General features: G+C 44.7%; 1 protein-coding gene across 1 annotated transcript; it reads left to right on the top strand.

Annotated features, from left to right (window-relative positions):
- Positions 1-22: 22 nt before the first annotated feature.
- Positions 23-2,662, top strand: MOCS3 (molybdenum cofactor synthesis 3). Its single transcript, XM_014735284.3, has one exon. It carries the CDS (start codon positions 273-275, stop codon positions 1,647-1,649), a length of 1,377 nt encoding a protein of 458 aa, XP_014590770.3. The 5' UTR covers positions 23-272; the 3' UTR covers positions 1,650-2,662.
- Positions 2,663-23,208: the final 20,546 nt, after the last annotated feature.

The raw sequence follows: 23,208 nt of genomic DNA on the forward strand, positions 1-23,208 counted from the left end.
AGGGGCGGGTCAGACCGTACCAAATTCGGGAAGAGGGTCACGGTCTTTGTGGTTGAGTTCTAGTTCTCCTAAGGCTCTCTATATGGTTCCATTGGAAATCCTCTGGACCTACAAATCTTTAAAGATGAACCTTAGGGTTGCTTCATGAACTACATATCTACTTATCACCTTTTCGCAGGCTCCATAAAGTTGTTTTAGTTTATTCCCGTCGCTAGGAGACGGTAAGCCGGAAGCGGAAACGCCTTTCAAGACAACTTCCGGAAGAGGCCGCCATGGCTGCCAGGGACGAGGTGCTCGCTTTGCAGGCTGAAGTTGCCCAGCGTGAGGAGGAGCTGAGTTGCCTGAAGCAGAGGCTGGCGGCGGCTCTCTTGGCGGAGCAGAAGGCAGAGCGGCGGGTTCCGGTGTCGCCCCTGCCGCCGAAGGCCGCGCTATCCCGAGATGAGATTCTGCGCTACAGCCGGCAGCTGGTGCTGCCGGAGCTGGGCGTGCACGGACAGCTGCGCCTGGCGACCGCGTCCGTGCTGGTCGTGGGCTGCGGTGGGCTTGGCTGCCCACTGGCGCAGTACCTGGCGGCGGCCGGCGTAGGCCGCCTTGGCCTTGTGGACTACGACGTAGTAGAAATGAGCAACCTGGCCCGCCAAGTGCTGCACGGCGAGTCGCTGGCCGGCCAGGCCAAGGTCCTTTCGGCCGCCGCCGCGCTGCGCCGCCTCAATTCGGCGGTGGAGTGCGTGCCCTACGCGCAGGCGCTCACGCCAGCCACGGCCCTGGACTTGGTCCGCCGCTATGACGTGGTGGCTGACTGCTCCGACAACGTGCCCACTCGCTACCTGGTTAACGACGCCTGTGTGCTGGCCGGCCGGCCTCTTGTGTCCGCCAGCGCCCTGCGCTTCGAGGGCCAGATCACCGTCTACCACTACCACGGCGGGCCTTGCTACCGCTGCGTGTTCCCCCAACCACCTCCAGCGGAGACGGTGACCAACTGCGCGGATGGCGGGGTGCTCGGCATCGTAACTGGGGTCGTGGGCTGCCTGCAGGCGCTGGAAGTGTTGAAGATTGCTGCGGAGCTGGGCCCCTCTTACAGTGGCAGCTTGTTGCTCTTTGATGCTCTCAGAGGACATTTCCGCTGTATTAAGCTTCGGAGCCGCCGGCCCGACTGTGCAGCTTGCGGGGAGCGGCCCACTGTGACCGACCTACAGGACTACGAAGCCTTCTGTGGCTCCTCAGCCACTGATAAGTGCCGCTCCCTGCAGTTGCTGAGCCCAGAGGAGCGAGTTTCTGTCACCGACTATAAACGACTTCTGGATTCTGGGGCCCCCCACCTGTTGCTGGACGTCAGGCCTCAAGTGGAGGTGGACATCTGTCGTTTGCCTCATGCCCTGCACATCCCTTTGAAACATTTGCAACGGAGGGATGCGGAGAGCCTGAAACTCTTAGGAGAAGCAATCCGGAAAGGGAAACAGGGCACACAGGAAGGGGCAGCTCTCCCCATTTATGTGATTTGCAAACTGGGCAATGACTCCCAGAAAGCCGTGAAGATCCTGCAGTCCTTGACAGCAGTCCAAGAGTTAGAGTCTTTAACGGTTCAGGATGTTGTGGGGGGCCTCATGGCCTGGGCTGCCAGAATCGATGAAACGTTTCCGCAGTACTGAGGTGGCTGTGGTATAGTCTGATCTGAGAAAGATGTGGATTGCCATATTGCTCTAAAGATATTTATGTCCATTTTTTTTTCAATAATGTGCAGAAGAGCCTGGGATTCTATGACGTCTGTGAATACATAGGCCTTTTTTTATAAGGAGCTTTTTAATTGTAACTTACTGGATGACATAGTTATTAATGGGTTATGATACTGTTTCTGAGAACTGCCCTGTGTTTTCAGCACTTGGAGGGTGTCTTGAACATGTGATAAAATGTAAGTGACAAGGTTTTGTGTTTCAAACTGCAGATCATTTACCTGTCCTGCTTTTTATCCACCTCCCACAGTCAGAAAGCTCTCTCAATCGTCCATGTTATGCCTGGAATTAAGGTCTAGTAAACTTAGTCTTAGCGAATTGATTACAAATGACAGTTAAGCACAGTTTATTCTTTATTAAGACATTCTTTGGGTCTTATTTCTACTTCCGATGATAGACTATGTCCTACAGAAATAAGTGTTTAAAATGTAAATTGTTTTAAATGTCTTGGAAGTGGTCGTTCTATTAAATATTTTTAATTAATATCAAAGTGATATATTTACCAGTTAGCAAAAGAAAGGAAACCACCTTTGTAGTCTGTCAGTTTTTCTTGTAAATTGCTGATTTTTTGAAAAGTTAGCTTCGGGGTCCACCTTATGCTGGACACGTGAACATTTTCTAAACTCTGTACCATGATTTGGCCTGCTCTGTAATCTTCAAGTCCAAGTCCCAACCTTCTTCCTCCCCCTGCCTTTTTATTCCTATCCAATCTGTTATTTTTACTTTTGTCTTTACTGTATGGCCAGGACCCCAAGAACAATATTGAATTAAAGTGGAATAGTGAACATTCTTGGCTCCTCAATCTCAGGTGAAAAACTTTAAATATTTGACCATTGTCAGGTGAAAAACTTTGGCTATTTGACCAATATTGCATGTTATTGGTTTACTGTAGATATATACCCTTTATCAGATTAAAGAAATTTCTGTTCATAGTTTGCTAAGACTTTTCATTGAATTCATCAAATGCTTTTTCTGCATTTATTAAGATGATGTGTTTCTTCTCTTCTGTTAATGTAGTGAATTACTTTTTTTTTTTTTTAGTTTGGGGAAAAAAACAACATAAAAATTCACCCTCCCATCAGTGTCCAAGTGTGCAGTCCAATAGCGTCAACCACATACACGTGCTGGGCAACAGATTCAAAACCCCCATCCGACAAGACTGAAATGTTGCACCCACTGAACAGCTCCCCAACTCTCCCCTTTATTTGCCTTTTCTACTTTGATTTAATTTTTTTTACTCCGGCATTTTATAGCAGTGCAGAATAAAGGTGTTTTTAATGTTTTTAAAACGTTCTCATGAAGTGGCAGATAGTCTACCCAATTTCCAATATATACAACAAAATTAAAAGTGAAAATTTGGTATGTGAGTATATATCAGTGGCAAACTGAGAAGCAAATGCCATGTCAAAGGGGGCCTCTACCCCAGCTGACTGTTTTATGCAGGCCTGTGATTGTCAGAAATCACAGAAGTAAATGCGAAATCTTCGTATCTCTGGCTACACATTTTTAAAGAAGTTTGAAAGTATTGAGGGCCACACAAAACCCTCTGCAGGTCGGATTTACTTACCAGTTTGCAGCCTCTGATGTGGACTCTTGTCTTATCATAAAAGGATGGATTGTTTAACAGTCAAATTCAAGTCATCACTTTTTACCTGTGAAACGTATTGTCACTCATTTTTTTGAATCGGTATGCTTAAAGTAAGATAGGCCTTTCTCTATGATAAAGATGGAGCAGGTTTCTTACAACTGCTTCTCCCAAGGAGTTGTGGAAATAAATGGCTGAGACTGGAGAGAACAATGATGACTGGCCTGTATCTTAATGTCTTACTCCCAGGACAAAAGCTGATTCTGATACTTACCAGGAAACGATCAAATGGAGACAGAGGAACTATTTCATGTTATAAAGACTGATGGCCTAAAGTTAGGCAGTTTGCGCAATTCCTGCAAACCTGGTTGTCAGTGGGGAGAGGAAACAAGCTCTGTTTTTGATCAAGTGGGAAAAGGGTTTATTAAAGTGATATTAGATGCTTTGGAGAACTTGGGGGACAGACTCAAGGCCATACTTCCAGCAACGATGCCTAAAACCCTGTACAGAACTGGCCTGAGAACACTGTGCCGTGCTGCCCCACCTAGTGCTAGAGGAAACCGCCAGCACAGACTCAGCAATCCGCCTTACCCGGCCCAGAAAGCCTGACGCTTCAGCCACAGCCCAGGTCAGGAAGCAGAGTGGCGCTACCTTGTTCTTGTCTGAGTCAGTCTTACGAGGGTGTGTGTGGTAGGGAGAGCCCAGTCACAGGACTGTATACCCCTGCAAGAATGGCTGGGAATTTGAGTTCTAACTTCTACAATGGGGAGGCAGAATTTATGATCTGGGATTTTCTCAAATTAGAGAAAGGTTCTTCAAAACATAGGTTGTCAGAAATATGACAGATATCCGCTACAGAACCCAGATCTTTTGATTCTTTGAAATTCTGTTTTTTCTGGGAGTTGTGGCTAGGTTTTTACATTTAGATGGGATTTGAACGTGATAATTTTTTCCCTTTTCATTTAGCAAACGTCAAGTACCTTGAGCATACCAGTTACCATGGTAACCATTCTAAGTTCTAGGATAAAGATGAACAAGAGATTTCCTGTTGTGGAGTTTACATTTCGGTGGGGGAGACAAATCAAGTAAATGAGTGATGAGTGCCATAAAACAAATGAAACCTATGTATTGGGATGCGGAAGAAGGAGCTATTTTGGATAGGTTAATTAGGGGAAGCTCTTCAGAGAAGGGTTGACATTTAAACCCAAAACCTGAACAATGAGGAGCCAGTTAGATTTGGGAGAACATCCCATACAGGGAGAAAAACAAGTGGAAAGACCCTGAGGCAAATGAACTTTGAATAATCAAGCTGAAGAGGCCGTAGGTTGTGACCAGCTGGGGAAACAGAACCAGGGGAAGTTTGAGAGAGGGAATCTTGTAGGTTGTAGACCATAATAGGAATTTGGTTTTTATTCCAGATAAAATAACAGCTAACATTTATTGCACCCTTACTGTGTCATTTGGGATTTGAGCCCAGATGGTGTGACTGAAGAGCTGGTGCCCGAAGCACTGTGCTGAGTATACTGACTCTGCGTGGGAATCTTGGAAGTGCTCATATGTCTCATTATTGAAAAAACTGTGCCCTGATAATCATCGAATGGAGAGAGCTCGTATTTCAGACACAGTAGAAATGTGCTCTGGTGCGCTTGGTTTGCAGCCTTCTCTCTAGGGGAGGAAGCCCAGGGTGACATCCCTGGGAGCCCTCTGGCAACCATGTGTCACACAGGTCACGTCCCATTAATAGGGAGCCACAGTGGAGGAGGAAAGTGAGAAATACAGTCTCAGCGCAAGGAGTCCCAGCTGGTAAATAGAAGGGTTGCCAAGGAGGGCGGTCGGAAAAGGGCAGTAAGTCTCCTGAGAGTTCCCATGGAAGAGGAGAGTTTGTGTGTTTTTTTTTTAAATTTGTTTAATTAGCTGCTCCCTCCCACAGCAACAGAAGGTCCCGGCAGAGGCTGGGGTCAGGTACACGGCCCAGTTGGCTCTACTCAGGAGATTACTTTGCTTTCATGGATTGTATCTTCTCAGGGTTCCACATGTAACATGAGGCAGCCCTGTCCCGAAACTGAAATCTCACGTGAGATCATGCACCTGGCTGAAGTTTCAGGACAATTCTGGAGTGCATTTGGGATATTAGGAAAACTATTCTTACGCAGAAGTGGGAAAGTATTTTGCAAATAAAATGGGAAAAGGAGTTAATTCATACCTTTGATGAAACATAATTTTTGAACTGCTCAGGATGAGAGAGGAAAAACTAATTAAACCAGCCCCAAATTTGGGTGATAGTGTATATATATAATAGATATAATATCTAGGTATAGTTATATAGATATTTAGTTTACTATGAAGTCCTACATATTGACACTGATTCTGGTTTCTAATTTTTAGTCCAATTATTCAGGATTCAAAAAACAACAAATTTTTAATTACCTAGTTTTTTTGTTTTTTTGAGGAAGATCAGCCGTAAGCTAACATCTGCTGCCAACCCTCCTCTTTTTGCTGAGGAAGACTGGCCCTGAGCTAACATCTGTGCCCATCTTCCTCTACTTTATATGTGGGACGCCTGCCACAACATGGCTTGCGACGCGGTGCCATGTCCACACCCGGGATCTGAACCGGCGAACCCCGGGCTGCCAAAGTGGAACGTGTGCGCTTAACTGTTACGCCACCGGGCTGGCCCCTATCTGGGTGTTTTGTTCCTCTTAATACCATTTTTGGACAAGTTGCTGAAGGTAAGGAAAGAGAAAAAGCTTATATCTTAAAATTTCCCTTGTTGATGACACCTTGGTTGAAAAGCTGCCGGAGGAAGACGACATTGATGGAAAATGTTTGGGGCATAATTTTGTGTATGTGAGGAAGATTGGCCCTGAGCTAACATCTGTTGCCAATCTTCTTCTTTTTGCTTGAGGAAGATTGTTGCTGAGCTAACATCTGTGCCAACCTTCCTCTATTTTATGTGGCATGCCACCACAGCATGGTCTGGTGAATGGTGTGTAGGTCTGTGCCCAGGGATCCGAACCTGCGAACCCCAGGCTGCCGAAGCAGAACGTGCGAACTTAACCACTACATCACTGGGCCAGACCCCTGGGCATAATTTTTAATCAGTAGCATTCTCCTTACCCAATGCTTCCCGATAAAGGGGGCCTGAAACAAACTGGAATTTAATAGACCAAAGTTCAGCTGAGTTGAAACAGTTGACCCTTAAGTACAGTAAAACTCCCAAGCCAGGCTCGCTATGTGTAAGAGCAAAGGGAGGCAGTGATTTTACGTCTGGGCTTCCTTGTCACCCGAGGTAGACTCTTGGTGGTCTACTCAGCAGCCCCCCAGCCCTCCCTGCTGGCACGGTAGAAAATGTCAGACCCCTTTCCCAGCCTACCCTGCCGTGTTTGAAGAACCTGCACTTCTAAACAACTTTTTTCATCAACACAGTTCAAATCTGTCCACTTGTCACCATCTCTGCTGCTGCCGCTCTGGTCAAACCGTCTCTGCATCACATGTGCAGCTTTTCAGGAACACACACACCCCGTCAGCTGCGTCACTGAGTACCAAGAGCACTGTCGACCTTAGGTCTTAAGATAGCAAAAGAGGTACCTGTGTATAGCAGGGACTGCCGCCTCAAGAAATTTTTGATGATATAAGTACAAATATATCCTTTAGGTATTTTTGAGAGCTGTGAAGGAAATGCCTCTTTTTGCACAGAGCTTAAAGGGATTTGCAGACTCAGTAACTACAGGGGCTAGGCAAAAAAATAAATGAGGGAGGTGGCCAGCCAGGGACCATGACCTGGAGGGCGTCTGGCACATCCGAAGCTGTTACCCAGATTTAGCCAGCTTTGCCGTGTAGGAATGTGGGTACAGTGTTGCCACATCTTTCAGTCTTTTAAAAAAATCTGAGGGGGCCGGCTCCGTGGCCAAGTGGTTAAGTTCGTGTGCTCTGCTGCGGCGACCCGGGGTTCGGATCCTGGGCGCGGACATGGCACCGCTCGTCAGGCCATGTTGAGGCAGCATCCCACATCCCACAACTAGAAGGACCTGCAACTAAGATGTACAACTGTGTACAGGGGGGCTTTGGGGAGATGAAGCAGAAAAAAAACACTGAGTATTTGCATTTCACAGTTTCTGTGAAATCTGATTTTTAAATATTGAAAACAAATTTAAAAATTCTGAAACTGTTTACCAATGAAAACATACGTGTGGGCTGGATGAAGACTTGAGGCTTAAATAGAAAAAAACATGATTTGGGTCTTATTTAATTTGCCGGACAGGAGGTACCTGGGTGTCTGGGGAAGCCTACAGCACTTTTAATGGTTTGGAAACACTTGTGTTTTGTGTTTTTCATTCATATGGCGTTTACAGGCTAATCACCTGAGGCTGTTAAAGTTTTGAAGGAATGTATACTATTTGCTCATTTTAATGTCATGCAAATTTAGTATCATGTAAAGTGATTTGAGATTCATATGTTTCAAAAGACTGAAAAATCGGGATGGGGGTGCTACATGCATGTCAGTCATCTGTCTTTGCTTTTCCTAGTATTTTGATGAATTGGTGATTGAATGTAATTTCTTAGAAAAATGTACCTGCATAATAGATAATCAGAGTAAAGTTGGAACAGCGTCAGAGTTCACGCATGATACTTTTGGAAATTTGTAATTGTGGTGTTTTAGGCTGGATTAGACCCATCAATTAACCTCTAATAACAGCAGGAAAAAAGAGTGGTAAATGAAATAAGTTTTTTTAAAGACTTTTGAAAGATGATTCATAATGATTATCCGGAAAAGAGATTCTTTTTTATTTACTTTTTTTTTTACTTTTATTTATTTTTTTATTTACTTCTAATTTTAAAAAGTAAATATGCCTTCAAAGCTTCAATATCATATGAATGTTATGATAATTTAGTTTTAAAAAGTGCTTAATTTTTAAAAAGCAATTCTTGCTCATGGTAAAATCCTACAGTTCAAAATATATACACTAAATGCAATGTGTTATCTTGGACTGAATCCTGGAACAAAAAAGGAAATCAGTGAAAAAACTGGGGCCATCCAAGCGAAGTCTGTAGTTTAGTTAATAGCATTGTGTCCATGTTAATTTCTAATAGCATTGTGTCCATGTTAATTTCTAATAGCATTGTGTCCATGTTAGTTTCTAATAGCATTGTGTCCATGTTAGTTTCTAATAGCATTGTGTCCATGTTAGTTTCTAATAGCATTGTGTCCATGTTGATTTCTAATAGCATTGTGTCCATGTTGATTTCTAATAGCATTGTGTCCATGTTAGTTTCTAATAGCATTGTGTCCATGTTGATTTCTAATAGCATTGTGTCCATGTTGATTTCTAATAGCATTGTGTCCATGTTGATTTCTAATAGCATTGTGTCCATGTTGATTTCTAATAGCATTGTGTCCATGTTAGTTTCTAATAGCATTGTGTCCATGTTGATTTCTAATAGCATTGTGTCCATGTTAATTTCTAATAGCATTGTGTCCATGTTAGTTTCTAATAGCATTGTGTCCATTTCTTAGTTTTGACAAATGTGCGTGGATACATAGATGGCGGCATTAGAAGAGGCTGGGTGATGTAGGAACTCTCCTTGCTATCTTTGCAACTCTAAAATTATTTCAAAATAAAAAGTTTAAAAACAAAATGAAAAGTAGCGCATAAAGTATAAATCTTCCTTCCCACTCCTAACTCCCATTCCTTCAGTTTCCTCCCCAAAGACAATCTCTGTAACCAGTCTTATTATGTTCTTATACGTGCATATTTGTACATATACTTTTGTCATACAAGTGGTACTTACACTGTTCCTATATTGTGTTTTTTAAAAAGTCGCGTATATTGACCACTGTTCCATTTGCCATCACTTCACGTGGATCAACTTCATTCTTTTTAACGAACATTTAGGATGCCATTGTATACAGGCTCTACACTTTCTTTAACCAGCTCCCCCACTGAAGGACATTTAGGATTTTTACAGTCTTTTTGCTATTAGTAACAGTGCTTCAAGGAATGTCTTCATATTTATATCTTTGTACTAATACATTTAACAAATAATAATAATGTGTTACTATGTGCCCAACATAGTTCTACGGACACCTGTGACAGTGTGTCTGCAGGATAAATTCCTCGAAATGGAATTATGTCAAAGAGTAGGTCCAGTTCTGATTCTGAGCAGGCAGTGCCAAATTCCCTTTCCAAGGGGATAGATTAACGTGTTGCCAACATGCCGCCCAAAGGCTATCTCCCAATCTCTTGCCAGCACAGTCTTTTCAAACTTTTAGATCTTTGCCATTCTGATGGTTAAAAAAAAATCTCATTGTGTTAATTTATATTTTTTATTATAGGCTAGTTTGAGCAGTTTTTCGTATGCTTAAAAGTCTTTTCAAATAAAAAATAATTTCTTCTTAGTTCATTTTTCTACTGAGCTGTGTGTTCTTATTCTTACTGATATATATGGTTAAGAAAGATCACTTAGGGAAAAAAGTCTGTATTCCTTAGCAAAAGAGTTTTGAATTAATTCATCCTTTAGACATTTATTGAAAGTCTATGTACCAGGCACTGGCCAAGTTTTGGGGACACAAGATAATTAGGATGTAGGGCTTGCCTCCCAGGTGTTCATATCTCATTTTACAACTTTATACATGTAATTTACGGAGCCCTCTCCCACCTACACGATTTCATTTAATTCTTCAACAACTTTGAGATAAAGGGAGCTCTCTCTTATTCACAGGCTCCTCTTATACCTCCTCACCAACAATAGATTTCTCTGAAATAACTTCGTTGGCAGGGAGCCTTGTTCTCAAAGTGGAATCCTTCTGTCACTAATGAGATCAGGCTCTCTTGTCCCTGTGTAGCATTTTAGAAAAGATTCTGTTGCAGACCGGGTGAATTTTTCAGCTGTTCCCAGGTATTTTATGTGTTCTGATCATCAGAAAACCTTTTTCTTGGAGCCACGGTGGGACATTGTGAGCGCAATGAATTGACACTATAATGAGACTTGTATCCTGTTGGTCCATTGTTGACAGGCTCCCGATAGGTCAGACTCACTTCAGTGAGGTCTCTGGTCTTTTTTCGGAGTCGATGATTGGTGTCAGGGCACCTGGGACACTGGACCATTAGCTAAGCGTGGATATTTCTGAGACAATTCTTTATTCCCAATGAATGGGTTGCATGTATTGTTTGGTTTATGATTCTCTGTGTACATATTTAGGATATAATTTCACAATTGAGTTTCTGAATTCAAAAACAAGCATTTCTTGGGAACTGGTTTTCCTTGGTTGAATTTCTGAAATCCAAATAGACAAGAATAATGGCTTAGCACTTAATACTTTCCAGTTCAAGGCAATTTTGAAGTTTTGGTATTAGAACCTCCCACATGTAATAAAATGATACAAAAAGGAAAGTTGAACACAGAACTCAGGATACCTTGGATGAGAGGAGGAGGGGACGGGAAAGGGGAACCATGTGTTTACATGCACCTCATTCTCAAAGTCCTAGCTTTTGTTTGCTGGTGACTTTGCGGCTGATATTACTTTATTTAAAATAACTAAATAAAGAGAGATCATGCACAACCAATAACGGGAATATGCCACAAGCCAATGATTATGATCAATCCAGTTACGTGCACCTGAAATCCAAAGAAAAAGAGAAAAAGTAATAAAAAAAGTCTGTACAATTTGACCACCTTAATTAATCTATTAGACCAAGATCACAAATTTGATACATTAGTTTGCTAATAATGGACAAGACCTGCTTAATGGCCATACCCTGTTCTCTTTCACGCTGTCAACTTCCTGTCCTTGTTTTCAGTGAAGCGAAGGCAGGCAGCCTTATTTTTCTCCCCTAGAAGTTTGCCTTTATTTTTGTTCCTTCTTCCGAACAGTTACGTAGAAAGATTGTTTGGAGCATTTAATTAAAAGAGTTTGATAGAAGGCTCTTGGGACCATTTAATTAATCAACAGCTGCTATATATTTTATCTTCGTGCACCCACCCTTCTGTATGGAAACATCTGCCCAGGTCTGCAAGCCTGGTAACCCTGACCCAGACTAAGACACAAGTTTCCAGTTTGTGTGTGTCTACTTTATTAGAACTGGACACTGAGTGCTCATAAAGAGAGGACATGCCATGGGGAAGTCACTTAGGTCATGTCAAGAGAGATGACAAATAACCAATTATATAATCAAAGAATGTGATTCTATGAAAAGGAATAATGGCCAGAGAAGATTTCTGATAAGGGACCATTTAAGGTGAGAGGCCTGAAAGGGGAGATGGCAGGAGCCATGAGATGAGTTCGGGAAAGAGCATTCCAGGCAGTGGGAACGGCAAATGCAAAGGCCCTGGGGCTGGAAAGAGCATTGGGTTGGAAGAGCCAAGAGGAGTCAGGTAAGCCTGGAACAGAGTGAACAAGAGGAAGAGGAAGGCAGGGGTGAGATCAGTCAAGGCATAGTGGGCCGTAGCAAGGAGTCTGGATCTTATTCTAAGGGTAATGGAAAACCTTGGTCCTTAAGCTGTGCAGAGAGGGACAGGATTGCAGCAAGTTAATGGTGAGGGAGCAGCTCCCAGCCAATGATGGACGGGAAGTGGTGGATAAATCCCCCCATTATCCAGCCCCCGGAGTGAGGTGACTTTGAGGTCCGTTCTTCAGTCTCCCAGAGGTCCCCAGAGGCACTGAGCTCCAACTGCCCACAGTGGCAACCTGCCCACTGATAAACCCTCCTTTCCCTTCCTTGTCTCACTCCTGGATGGCCCTACCAGAGCTTCCCAGGATCTCCTCCCAAATCAACGACTTGCATTCAGATTCTTGTCTCAGGAGCCCTGTCCTCTCACTCGAATTTCTCCTGGGACCCGACACTCAGCAGGTCCCCAGAAAGCGTTTAAACAAACGTCTCTGGCAGCTGAAACATACAGAGAAAGACTGGCACGGATGCTTGGGATTTTGTTTCTTCTTGTTTTTGTTTTCTTTTTTTAGAGGAGAAATAGAGAATATATTTGTCTTAGGGCATACGGGATTTTATCCATTCGGGCTACAATACGTTTTGTGCACTCCACAAATAGTCTGGTTTCTTCTACAAGCCAGGTACTGGAACCTTTTCTCCTCGGGGACTTTAGAAAGCACACAGAAGATACTTCTGTGGGGCTCCTCCCCCCAGGTCAGGAACCCCCAGCCACAAGGTTGCAGAGGGAGGCGGAAGTTGTCCTGACACTAACTTCTTTGGCACTGAGATGGTCAGGCAGAAACAAGTGCCCTGTCCTGCCCGTCGCTGCTCCAGGCCCGTAGATTTGCTTGGCTGGATGCTGGGGACATCTGACAGCGAGAGACCAACCAACAACAGTCACTCCACTAGTCAAATCCACTGCAAATCTCACAAAGATGCGGGATTTCACGAGGCTAACAAAAGTGATGCTGGAGAGCTACCTGAAGCCCCTGAAGGCACTCCGTGAGGATTTGGCTGACAACAACAGAGAGAAAATGCACGCAGATGATGCTCCCAGAGGCACTTCTTTAGGAGAATGATGAGAAAACGATTAAGAGTGTCATTTAGAACAGTCCATGAACTTTCATGTCATTTCCAGAAGCATCCAGAAATTATATTCCAGAAATGACCCTCCTTCTGTTTGGGCTACAAAAGTGAAATGGATGCTTATTGGGCCATGGGATGGTTTTGTTGAAAACTTACCGTAAAAGAAAAAATAGATTCTTTTTTTTTTTTTTAAAGATTGGCCCTGAGCTAACGTCTGTTGCCAATCTTTTTTGTTTTTTTTCCTTCTTCTTCTTCTCCCCAAAGGCCCCTAGTACATAGTTGTATATTCTAGTTGTAGGTTCTTCTGGTTGTGCTATTTGGGATGCCGCCTCAACGTGGCCTGATGAGTGGTGCTAGGTCCGCGCCCAGGATCTGAACCTGTGAAACCCTGGGCTGCCAAAGCAGAGCACATGAACTTAACCACTCGGCCATGGAGCTAGCCCAGGTTTATTCTTGATCTATTCTTTTGTTTGTTGTTTGTTTGTTTTAAAATTTTTCCTTTTTCTCCCCAAAGTCCGTCCCCCCCAGTACATGGTTGTGCATTTTTAGTTACGGGTGCTTCTGGTTGTTCTGTGAGGGATGCTGCCTCAGCGTGGCTTGATGAGCGGTGCCATGTCCGCGCCCAGGATCCAAACTGGCAAAACCCTGGGCCCCCAAAGCAGAGCACGCGAACTTACCCACTTGGCCACGGGGCCGGCCCCTATTCTTTGTTTTGAGAATGAGGTCATCGCTTGCAATAACCTAACTGTTACTAAATAAAATTATTAGAAAAAAATTTTTTTTCTACTTTTTCTCCCCAAATCCTCCCAGTACATAGTTGTATATTTTAGTTGTGGGTCTTTCTAGTTGTGGCATGTGGGACGCCGCCTCAGCATGGCCCAATGAGCGGTGCCATGTCTGCACCCAGCATTTGAACCAGTGAAACCCCGGGCCGCCAAAGTGGAGCAGACGAACGCAACCACTCAGCCACAGGACTGGCCCCAAGAAATTTTTTTTTTTATTTTGGAGTAATTATAGAGGCACAGAAAGTTGCAAAAAACGCACAGGGAGTCCATGTACCCCCTCTGTTTCCCGAGTTTCCATCTTGCATAACTATGCTACAGTATCAAAACTAGGGAAATGAGTTAATCCAATCCACAGAGCTTATTCAGATTTCACTGGTTATAGGTGCGTTCACTTGTGTGTGTGTGTGTGTGTAGCTCTATGCAGTTTTATCAAGTGTAGGTTCACGTAACCGTCCAGATACAGAACTCTTCCATTACCACAAGGCTCCCTCGAGCTTCCCGTTATGGCCACACCCACCTCTTCCCATCTCTAACCCCTGGCAACCACTGACAATTTTATTTCAAGAATGCCATATAAATGGAATGATACAGTATGTAACCTTTAGCAGTTGGTTCTTTTTCACTCAGAATCGTTCCCTCGAGGTCTGTGGTGGGTTGGATAGTGTTTCCCCCCAAAATATACCTAAGTCCTGACCCTCAGAACCTGTGAATGTGACCTTATATGGAAATGGGGTCCTTGCAGATGGAATTAATTCAAGGATCTCAGGATGAGATTATCCTGGATGTATAGTGGGCCCTAAATCCTAGGACTGGAGTTCTTATAAGAGAAAAGAGAGGGAGATTTGAGATACACAGACACACAGAGGGGAAGGCCGTGTGAACAGGGAGGCAGAACCTGGAGTGATTCGGCTGCAAGCCAAGGAGCGCCAAGAACTGCTGGCAGCCACCAGAAGCTCGGAGAGAGGCGTGGAAGGGACCCTCCCTCAGAGCCGGGAGAAGGAACCAGCCCTGCCGACACCTTGTATCTGATTTCTGGCCCCAGAATTATGAGAAAAACTTTGTTTATTCTAAGCCGCTAAATTCAGGGCAATTTGTAATTTGCAGTTCTAGGAAACTGATACAAGGTTCCTCCAGGTTGCTGCGTGTATCAATAGTTTGTTCCTTTCTATTGCTTCTTAGTGTCCATGCTGTCGATTGTATTGCAGTGTTTTTTAATCATTCATCTGGTTTATTTCCACTTTGGGGCTATGATGAAGAAAGCTGCTATGGACGCGAATAGACTTAATTTTAGAAAATTTACTTTCATTTTGCAAGATAAAGCCCCCAACTTTTTTCCCCTCTACTGTTTACTCTGAAACGTGGGTCCCTATTTCAAGTGGACTTTCTATAAATGGCCCTTTTCCGTGCTAGTTATACTCAGCTAGGGCCTGCTGCCCTCAGCTCATCTGGCTGTAAGGATTACAACCTGATCGACTCAGATTTTTTGATGGGAGCGGAAGCTAAATTGGCCAGAATTAATGCAAAGCGAAGGCCTGCCTTGAATGGGTAGAGCTCAGAAATTCAGCGTTAAGACTCTCACCCCTGCCTTATCTTCTTACATCTGGGGATTACTGCTCAGTCCAGCTGACACAGCATATGGAGGGCCATGTAAAAGACCCACAGACCACACAGGGTACACTTGCTGCTCGACACGCATGAGGAGCTTTGAAGAATGTTCCCGCAGCCTCGGGAAGGAAGGCTACTGAATAGAGCGGCTTACGCAGGTCGGCCGAGGTTATGTTTCCCTTCTGTTCCTCAGCCAGGGGTAGCCTCAGGGCCTCGATTCAGCTTCTCCCTTACTCCTTGTCTTCTTCAAACGTTTTCTGAGCACTTTCTCTGTGCCAGCACTGGGGATGCAGTAGTGAATAAAGTAGACACACTCTTTGCTCCCCAAACCCATGGGGGAGTGGAAGAGAAGCATTTAAAAAAATGAGGTACACAACCAGAACCAACTACGTAATTTGCAGGTCCCCATGTTCAAACACTATTAAGAAGAAGAGAGGGGGGCACTGAACCACCCATGGGCCTTCACATGCAGCTGGCCTGAACACTGTTACAGTGTGTGGGACATTCGGTGATGTCTGGAGACATTTTGGTTTTCACAACTGGGGATGCGCTGGGGAATAGGTTACTGGATCTAGTGGGTGGAGGTCAGGGATGCTGGTAAACGTCCTACAATGCACAGGACAGACTCACAGCAAAGATTTGTCCAACCCCAAATTTCAGTTATGTCGAGGTTGAGAAATCCTGCTTCAGTCAATGACAAGTTTGCTATGCACCAGAAAGACAAAAGTTCAGAGGGTTTCATGGAACACACAGCCAGGGGAGCTGCTTTGCTCTGGGGACGGCTTCTTGGAGGAAAGGCCCTTTGAGCCGAGACATGAAGAATGCACATGAATTAACAAGCCCGGGAGGAGGAGAGGGGGTGGCAGATGTTGGGGTCCTAGGGGGTCAATTCTTAACATCCTTTTCTTTCCTGTGGAGGTTCAAAACCAAGTGAGAAAGAGACACAGGAGTAGGTAGATGAAGGTGGAAATTCCACCGTTATAACTAAGAAATCTACTTGGGGACTGTGCGCAGGTACCCAACCTTGCCAATATGCTGTCCCCCCCACCATGCACTTACCGCCCCAGCCTGCAGGCCCCTCCAAGGGACAAAGCTACCCTGCAGTTCACCAGAGTACCCCCCACCAATCTCAAAAAGAGAGGCAGGAAGGGGCCCAGCTCCCTCTCCCCAACTCACCAGGTGGATAAGCCAGTCATCCTCCCTGGAGAGGCCAGGGGTGAGTGAGGGTCCCCAGGGGCCAGGACTGCCACTCCAGCGCAGCACAGCATTCTCTACCTTCTCCACTATGCCTGCAGAGCCAAATAACCTGGGGACCCTTGAAAAGCCCAGCATTTCAAGCCAACAAAGCCAGAATTGAAGGCGTCAGGCATTGGTTATTTCTGTAAAGCTCCCCCCTCCCAAGGTTGGCAGACAAACTACAGGATGTCCAGTTAACTTTCTATGTCAGACAAACCATGAGTACATTTCTTTTTTGTCCAAGTATGCCCCAAAGATATCATGAAACTTACTTACATTACAAATGCATTTGTTGTTTATCTGAGATGCAAAGTTAACTAGTGTCTTGTATTTTTATTTGCTAAATCTGGAAATCCTGTGAGCCCAGGTGGTTCCCACCTGCAGCCAAGGTCAAGGCCCACCGGACCAAGGAAACGGGAAGAGAGGGAACTAGGTGTCCTCCTCCCACATCCCTGCACATTTGGTTCTCTTGACCCTAAAGCATAACTATGAAGCCTGTGGACAACCGGGGCTGGACTGTCCCCAAAGGGGAATACCAGTCCTTCAGGCCAGTGGGCCTGCCTTTTTGAACCCCGACATCAGCCAGTGCTCCTTGTGGATCCTCCTAGACCAACTGGCTCAGGAGTGGGCTGGGAAAAACATGTTCTTCACATCAACACAGAGCCTGCTCGGTACTCCTCACTGAAAATGAATTCCCTGTTTCTTTCCCATCTCAGAGGATGCCCAGCTTTGTTATCCAATGTGGTTCATCAGGAGTTTGGCAGTGAGATTATATATGCTCCCATAATAGGAGCCAACAGCATATTCCCCTGCCTTTGAATATACTGTTATTATATTTTCCGGGACAAATTAATGTCCGAAGATTCCTTGTAAGTGAAAGTGCAAGTAAATTGAAGTCTGAGCTCAAATCCACGTACCCTTATGAATTGTAAGACCAAAGCAATTAGGGTCGAAATTCACCTGTCCTGGTTTCTTATCCACTCAGCCTCGGCCGTGTGGGGTCTCATAACGATACCAGGTAGATCTGAGGTCCTTCACAGCCGCAGTCAGGGCTGTTGCCCCCTGAAAGGAACAGGTGCAGTTCCTTCAGGATCTCAGAGGTTGAATTAGTCTCCCAGGACCTGCTGTTTAGAGGACTGAAATCAAAACAAGGATGTGGCAGCACCAGCTGCATGCACAGACATTTTCTTTTCTTTTCTTTTTCTTTCGAGGAAGATTAGCCCTGAGCTAATGGCTGCCAATCCTCCTCTTTTTGCTGAGGAAGACTGGCCCTGAGCTAACATCCATGCCCATCTTCCTCTACTTTGTATGTGAGACACCTACCACAGTGTGGCATACCAAGCAGTGCCATGTCCGGACCAGAGATCTGAACCAGCGAACCCCAGGCCACCGAAGCAGAACATGCGCACTTAACCGCTGTGCCACTGGGCTGGCCCCCAGACATTTTCTAAGGAAGCCAGTTCCAGCCCTGAGCAGCCCCCAAGCAAATGATGCCCCACCCCCCACCTTCCGTCTAACGCAGGCCCACATTAATATGCCTAACGATAGCAGCAGAAAATAACACTGGTACCAGCTTCACCAGGATGCAAGGCAGCCGTGCTGAATGTCCATGAGTCCACAGCCAGTGAACAGAAATCCAGTTGGAACAGGGCTTGGAAAGCTTGTTCCATAAAGGACCAGAAAATAAATCTTTTCGGTTTTTGAGCTGTAAGGTCTCCTTTGCAACTATTCAGCTCAGCCCTTGTATCTTGAAAGCAGCCACAGACAATACGTAGCCAAAGGGCAGGTCTGCGTTGCAATAAAACTTTATTTACAAAAACAGTTGGTGGGCCATAATTGGCCAATCCTGTCATTGGGAGAAACATCCCACTAAAAGGTTACTTTGGGTACTAGCCATTTACCGTATCTAGGGGGAAAATCCATTTATGAATATGTCTCTTTCCTCTGAGAGTAGCATTTCAGATGTTTCTATCTTTTTGCTGAGTTTTAAAATGTGAGAGTCTTATTCAAGGTCTTTTTCTTCCTACTCAGGATAATCATTTATGGTGAGTAATGATCCTGTTCCGTCTACTGTGTGCCAACACTGTCCTAAGTGCTTTATGCTTGTTTATCTACTTGATTTTCATGAGCACTCGTTAGGTAGATTCCATTATTATTCTTGTTTTACAGGTAAGAAAACTTAAGTACAGAGAAATTAAATAAACTTGTTCAAGTCTGCACAGTTGGGAAGTGGTAGAGACAGGACTCGAATCTGGGTAGTCCATGCAGGTCCAAAGCCTCTTTGTGTTTGCCTCCCCTTTGAGCCCAGGGTCTCTAGGACCCTCATGGGAACCGGGCGTGGGCCCTCTGTGAGCAGGTGTGGTCATCCTGGACCCTGTCTCTCGGTGGGAAATTTCTTCGGCCTGCAGAGGCCACCGGCTGGTGACATTTCTTTCTCTTCCTGCGGCTGCTGTTTCAGCTGCACTTTCCAGAGTTGAAGTTACTGCTGAGACTCAACCTCAGAAGGCTGGTAAGGACTCACACTTCTGCCAGGGGCGCCTCCTGACGGTCTTTTGCATGCAGATGTTCCAGCCTCCCTTTTTCTGTGGGAGTGGGCTGGGCTCTGCTTTAGGGGTTCTTAGATTTTTCTGAGTCAAGGCCCCTTTGGCGATGTAGGGCTGCCCATGAACCCCTTCCCAGAATATCTAATTGGCTTCCTTTGCCTACAGAAGCTCACAAAGTTACAGTTACAATTAAATAGTTACCATTAAATAGTTAACTTTTTATAGAAACAAATTTGTGACATAGTAATAGTTGTGCTCTTGTGTTACTAAGTTATTGATGCGTAGAATAACACAACTGGATGGCAGGCTGACCACCATAGCTTTAAGCATAAACAGTACTTTGAAACACTTGCAACAACTCTAATGCATTATAAAAATATCTGTGATTTCTACTGGTGACCAAGTCATAGGAACTGTTAATCTACTGGTACTGAAATGCAGCGTGCTAGTTAGAGGTTAGTGAGAATAAAGATGTGCTTTTTTTCCTGATCCAAGTTCATAGACACCCTTGAATTCTACCCATGGACACTTCTGGAAGGCTGTGGACCTGGGTTAAGAACTATGCACTCATTTTGCATTTCTCTTGCTGGCCTTTGCCTATAGGGAAGGCTCAGTTGGAGTTTTAATGGTTTAACTCAGGGGTTTGCAAACTGTTTCTGTTAAGTATCAGAGAGTGAATTTTTTTTGTGTGAGGAAAACTGTCACTGAGCTAACATCTGCACCAATTTTCTTCTATTTTGTATGTGGGATCCCTCCACAGCATGGCTTGATGAGTGGTGTGTAGGTCCAGGTCTGGGATCCAAACCTTTGAAACCCGGGCCGCCGAAGGGGAGTGCGTGAACTTCACCACTATGCCACTGGGTTGGCCCCCAAGTATCGGAGAGTAATTATTTTAGGCTTTGCAGGCCATGCAGTCTTTGTCACAGCTACTCCGCTCTTACATGGCAGCACCACAAATGATATGTAAATGTGTGTGTGGCTGTGTTCCAATAAAACTTTATTGATGCACCCTGGAATTTTAATTTGATATAATTTTTATGTGACATGAAATATTATTTTCCTTTTGATTTTTATTTTTAACCATTAAAAAATGTGAAAACCGTTAGTAGTGTGCAGGCCATACAAGAACAGGCTGCAGACTGCATTTGGCCCTTCGGCTGTAGTCTGCCACGCCCTGGTGAAACCTGTTTCTCAAGGCTGGTCAGTTTCCCTTTCTGCCACATGGAAGGCTAGCACTGTGCGCTGGACCTGTGGGTCTGCCTTCTTTCCTTTCTGGCCCTGCTGTTTGTTTTTCTTCCATACTCTTCTATTGGGGTCCCTTTATTTTTTGTGGGATCTCTTATAGTGAGATATATGAAATGAATGCAGTCTGGGTCTGCCAGGAGCATCTGCTGCTAAGCAAGTCTTGCCCCCATTTCCTTCTCACCTTGGACTATCTTCTCTGGGAGACATTCTCCCTTTAGACCAACCGCTGAACCAGGCCTGAACTCAGTCTATGTTTCCTCTTCCTGTTCTCTTTGGACACAGGCAAATCCTGTGTCCTCACCTGAATACCATCTCCTTGAAACATATGCAATAATAATTTTGATTATTTTACTGTGATGTCCTCCTCTCAAATCTGAACCACTTGATCTAGCTGTCCCTACCTTCAAGAGATGACTCCTTTACCACTCTTAATTTGGGCTCACTCTCTGCAGCTTTAAAAGTTTTCTGGGGGCCAGCCCCGTGGCTGAGTGGTTAAAGTTCTACATGCTGCACTTCAGTGGCCTGGGTTTGTGGGTCTGGATCCCGGGCATGGACCTACGCCACTCATCAGCCATGCCTTGACAGTGACCCACATGAAAAATAGAGGAAGACTGGCATGGATGTTAGCTCAAGCAAAAAAAAAAAAAAAAAAAAAGAAAAAAAGAAAAAGAAAAGTGGAATATTGGCAATGGATATTAACTCAGGGAGAATCTTCCTAACCAGAAAAAAAAAATTGTTTTTCCATATCTTCGCCTCGTGTTTGATGGATGCTCTAGGCTGTCAAGATCTGGCCTTTCTCCCTCTGGTAGATTTCTTTGGTTCCTAATAGCAATAGGGCTTCTCTCCTCTTTACATACCCCTTAGGATCCAGTAGCCCTGGATGTAATCCCTTTGCCTTTAAGATTTTGCCTTTTACTTCTCATTTGCTTTTTCATTTTGGTCCAGCTCTCTTTTAAGATGTTGAAATTTGTCCCAGGGAACTATCTTATTTCATCCTTAGCTTAATCAGCTGTCCCCTCTTCTTTTGTTTGCTTTGTATGATGGAAACCTTCAAACAACCACAAGAGTGGGCAGAACGGTCAAATGAAGCCCCACGGACCCCTCCCCCAACATCAGTCAACTCACGAACAACCTATTTCACATATACCCTCACCCACATTCTCCGTCCTTAGGGGTTTGAAGGAAATCCCAAACATCATCACTTTTATTAGTGTCCTATGGCTGCATAACAAATTACCGCACATTTTGCAGCTTAAAAGAACACGAACTTGTATCTCACAGTTTCCACGGCTCAGGCGTCTGGGTATGGGTTAGCTTAGTGCTCTGCTCAGTCTCACCAGGCTGAAGTCAAGATCTTGGTTGGGGCTGCAATTCTCATCCGAGGCTTGAAGTGCTCTTTGAAGTTCACTGGTTCTTGGCAAGTTCATTTCCTTGCAGCTGTAGGACTGAGGTCCCCATTTTCTCCCTGCCATCAGCAGAACTTCGAGGTCTGTTACTAGAAGCCGCCCATAGTTCCTTGCCATGCGGCCCCCACGAGCATTCACAACGTGGCTATTTGCTTTATTCCAGGCCAGCAGGAGCACATTTCTCTGACTTCTTCACACCTGTTAAAGAGCTCACCTGATTAGGTCAGGCCCACCCAGGATAGTCTTCCTTTCGATGAACTCAACTGATTAGGGACCTTATTTACAACTGCAACAATCCCTCTTGCCTACAATATAACAAATCATGGGAGTGATATCCCTCACATCACATATCTCATCCACACTCAAGGGCCTGGGTGAATGGGGATCCTCTAAGAATTCTGCCTACCATATCATTTTATCCATGAATATTTTTTAAAAACAAGAACTTTAAAAAAAGCAATAACCACAATACCATTATTGTACCTTAAAAGTAATAATTCTTCCATATCACTAAATTTCCAATAAGCATTCAAATTTCCAATTGTCTCATAAATATTAGAATTTTAAAAAACCAGTTTGAACGAGGGTTTAAATAAGGTCCACACATTCAAATTGGTTGATATATGTCTTACGTATCTGTTAGTCCATAGACTTCTCTCTCCGTCTTTTCTTCCCCCTGGCAGTACGCTTGTCGAGGAAACTGGGTGATGAGCTGTGTAGTTTCTACAGTCTGGATTTTGCTGATGGCAGCCCTGTGGTTAGTTTGCCACATTCCTCTGTCTTCTGTATTTCCTATAGATTGGTAGTTAGATCAAGTGGTTGAATCAGATTCAGGACTGATTTTTTTTTTTAAGATTGGCATCTGAGGGGCAGCCCCGTGGCTGAGTGGTTGAGTTCACGCGCTCCGCTTCGGCCGCCCAGGGTTTCACCGGTTCAGATCCTGGGCATGGACACGGCGCCACTCAACAGGCCATGCTAAGGTGGCATCCCACATGCCACAGCTAGAAGGACCCACAAATAAAAAATATACAAGTACGTACCAGGGGGCTTTGGGGAGAAAAAGGAAAAATAAAATCCTTAAAAAAAAAAAAGATTGGCACCTAAGCTAACAACTGGTGCCAATCTTCTTTTTCTTTTCTTTCCTGCTTTTTCCCCCCAAAGCCCCCCGGTACATAGTTGTATATTTTTAGTTGTGGGTACTTCTAGCTGTGGCACGTGGGACGCCGCCTCAGCGTGGTCTGATGAGCAGCGCCGTGTCCGAGCCCAGGATCCGAACCAGCAAAACCCCCGGCCTCTGAAGTGGAGCACGTGAACTTAACCACTCGGCCATGGGGCTGGCCCCAGGACTGACTTTTTGTCATGGCATCTTCCTAGGTGGTGGTGTGTTCCTCCAGCAGGAGGCAGATAATGTCTGGGTACCTCTCTGTTTAGGATGGCAGCAGCCCTTGATCATAACTGCCTGCATCAATTTGCTCTCCTGGGTTTGCAGAATGATGACCTGTGTTGATTTTCGTTCTTCCACGGTTCCTGCTCTGGCAGTAGGAATGAAGCTCACCTGTCT

The sequence above is a fragment of the Equus caballus genome, chromosome 22 (genome assembly GCF_041296265.1).
Source record: "Equus caballus isolate H_3958 breed thoroughbred chromosome 22, TB-T2T, whole genome shotgun sequence".
Lineage (NCBI taxonomy): Eukaryota > Metazoa > Chordata > Mammalia > Perissodactyla > Equidae > Equus > Equus caballus.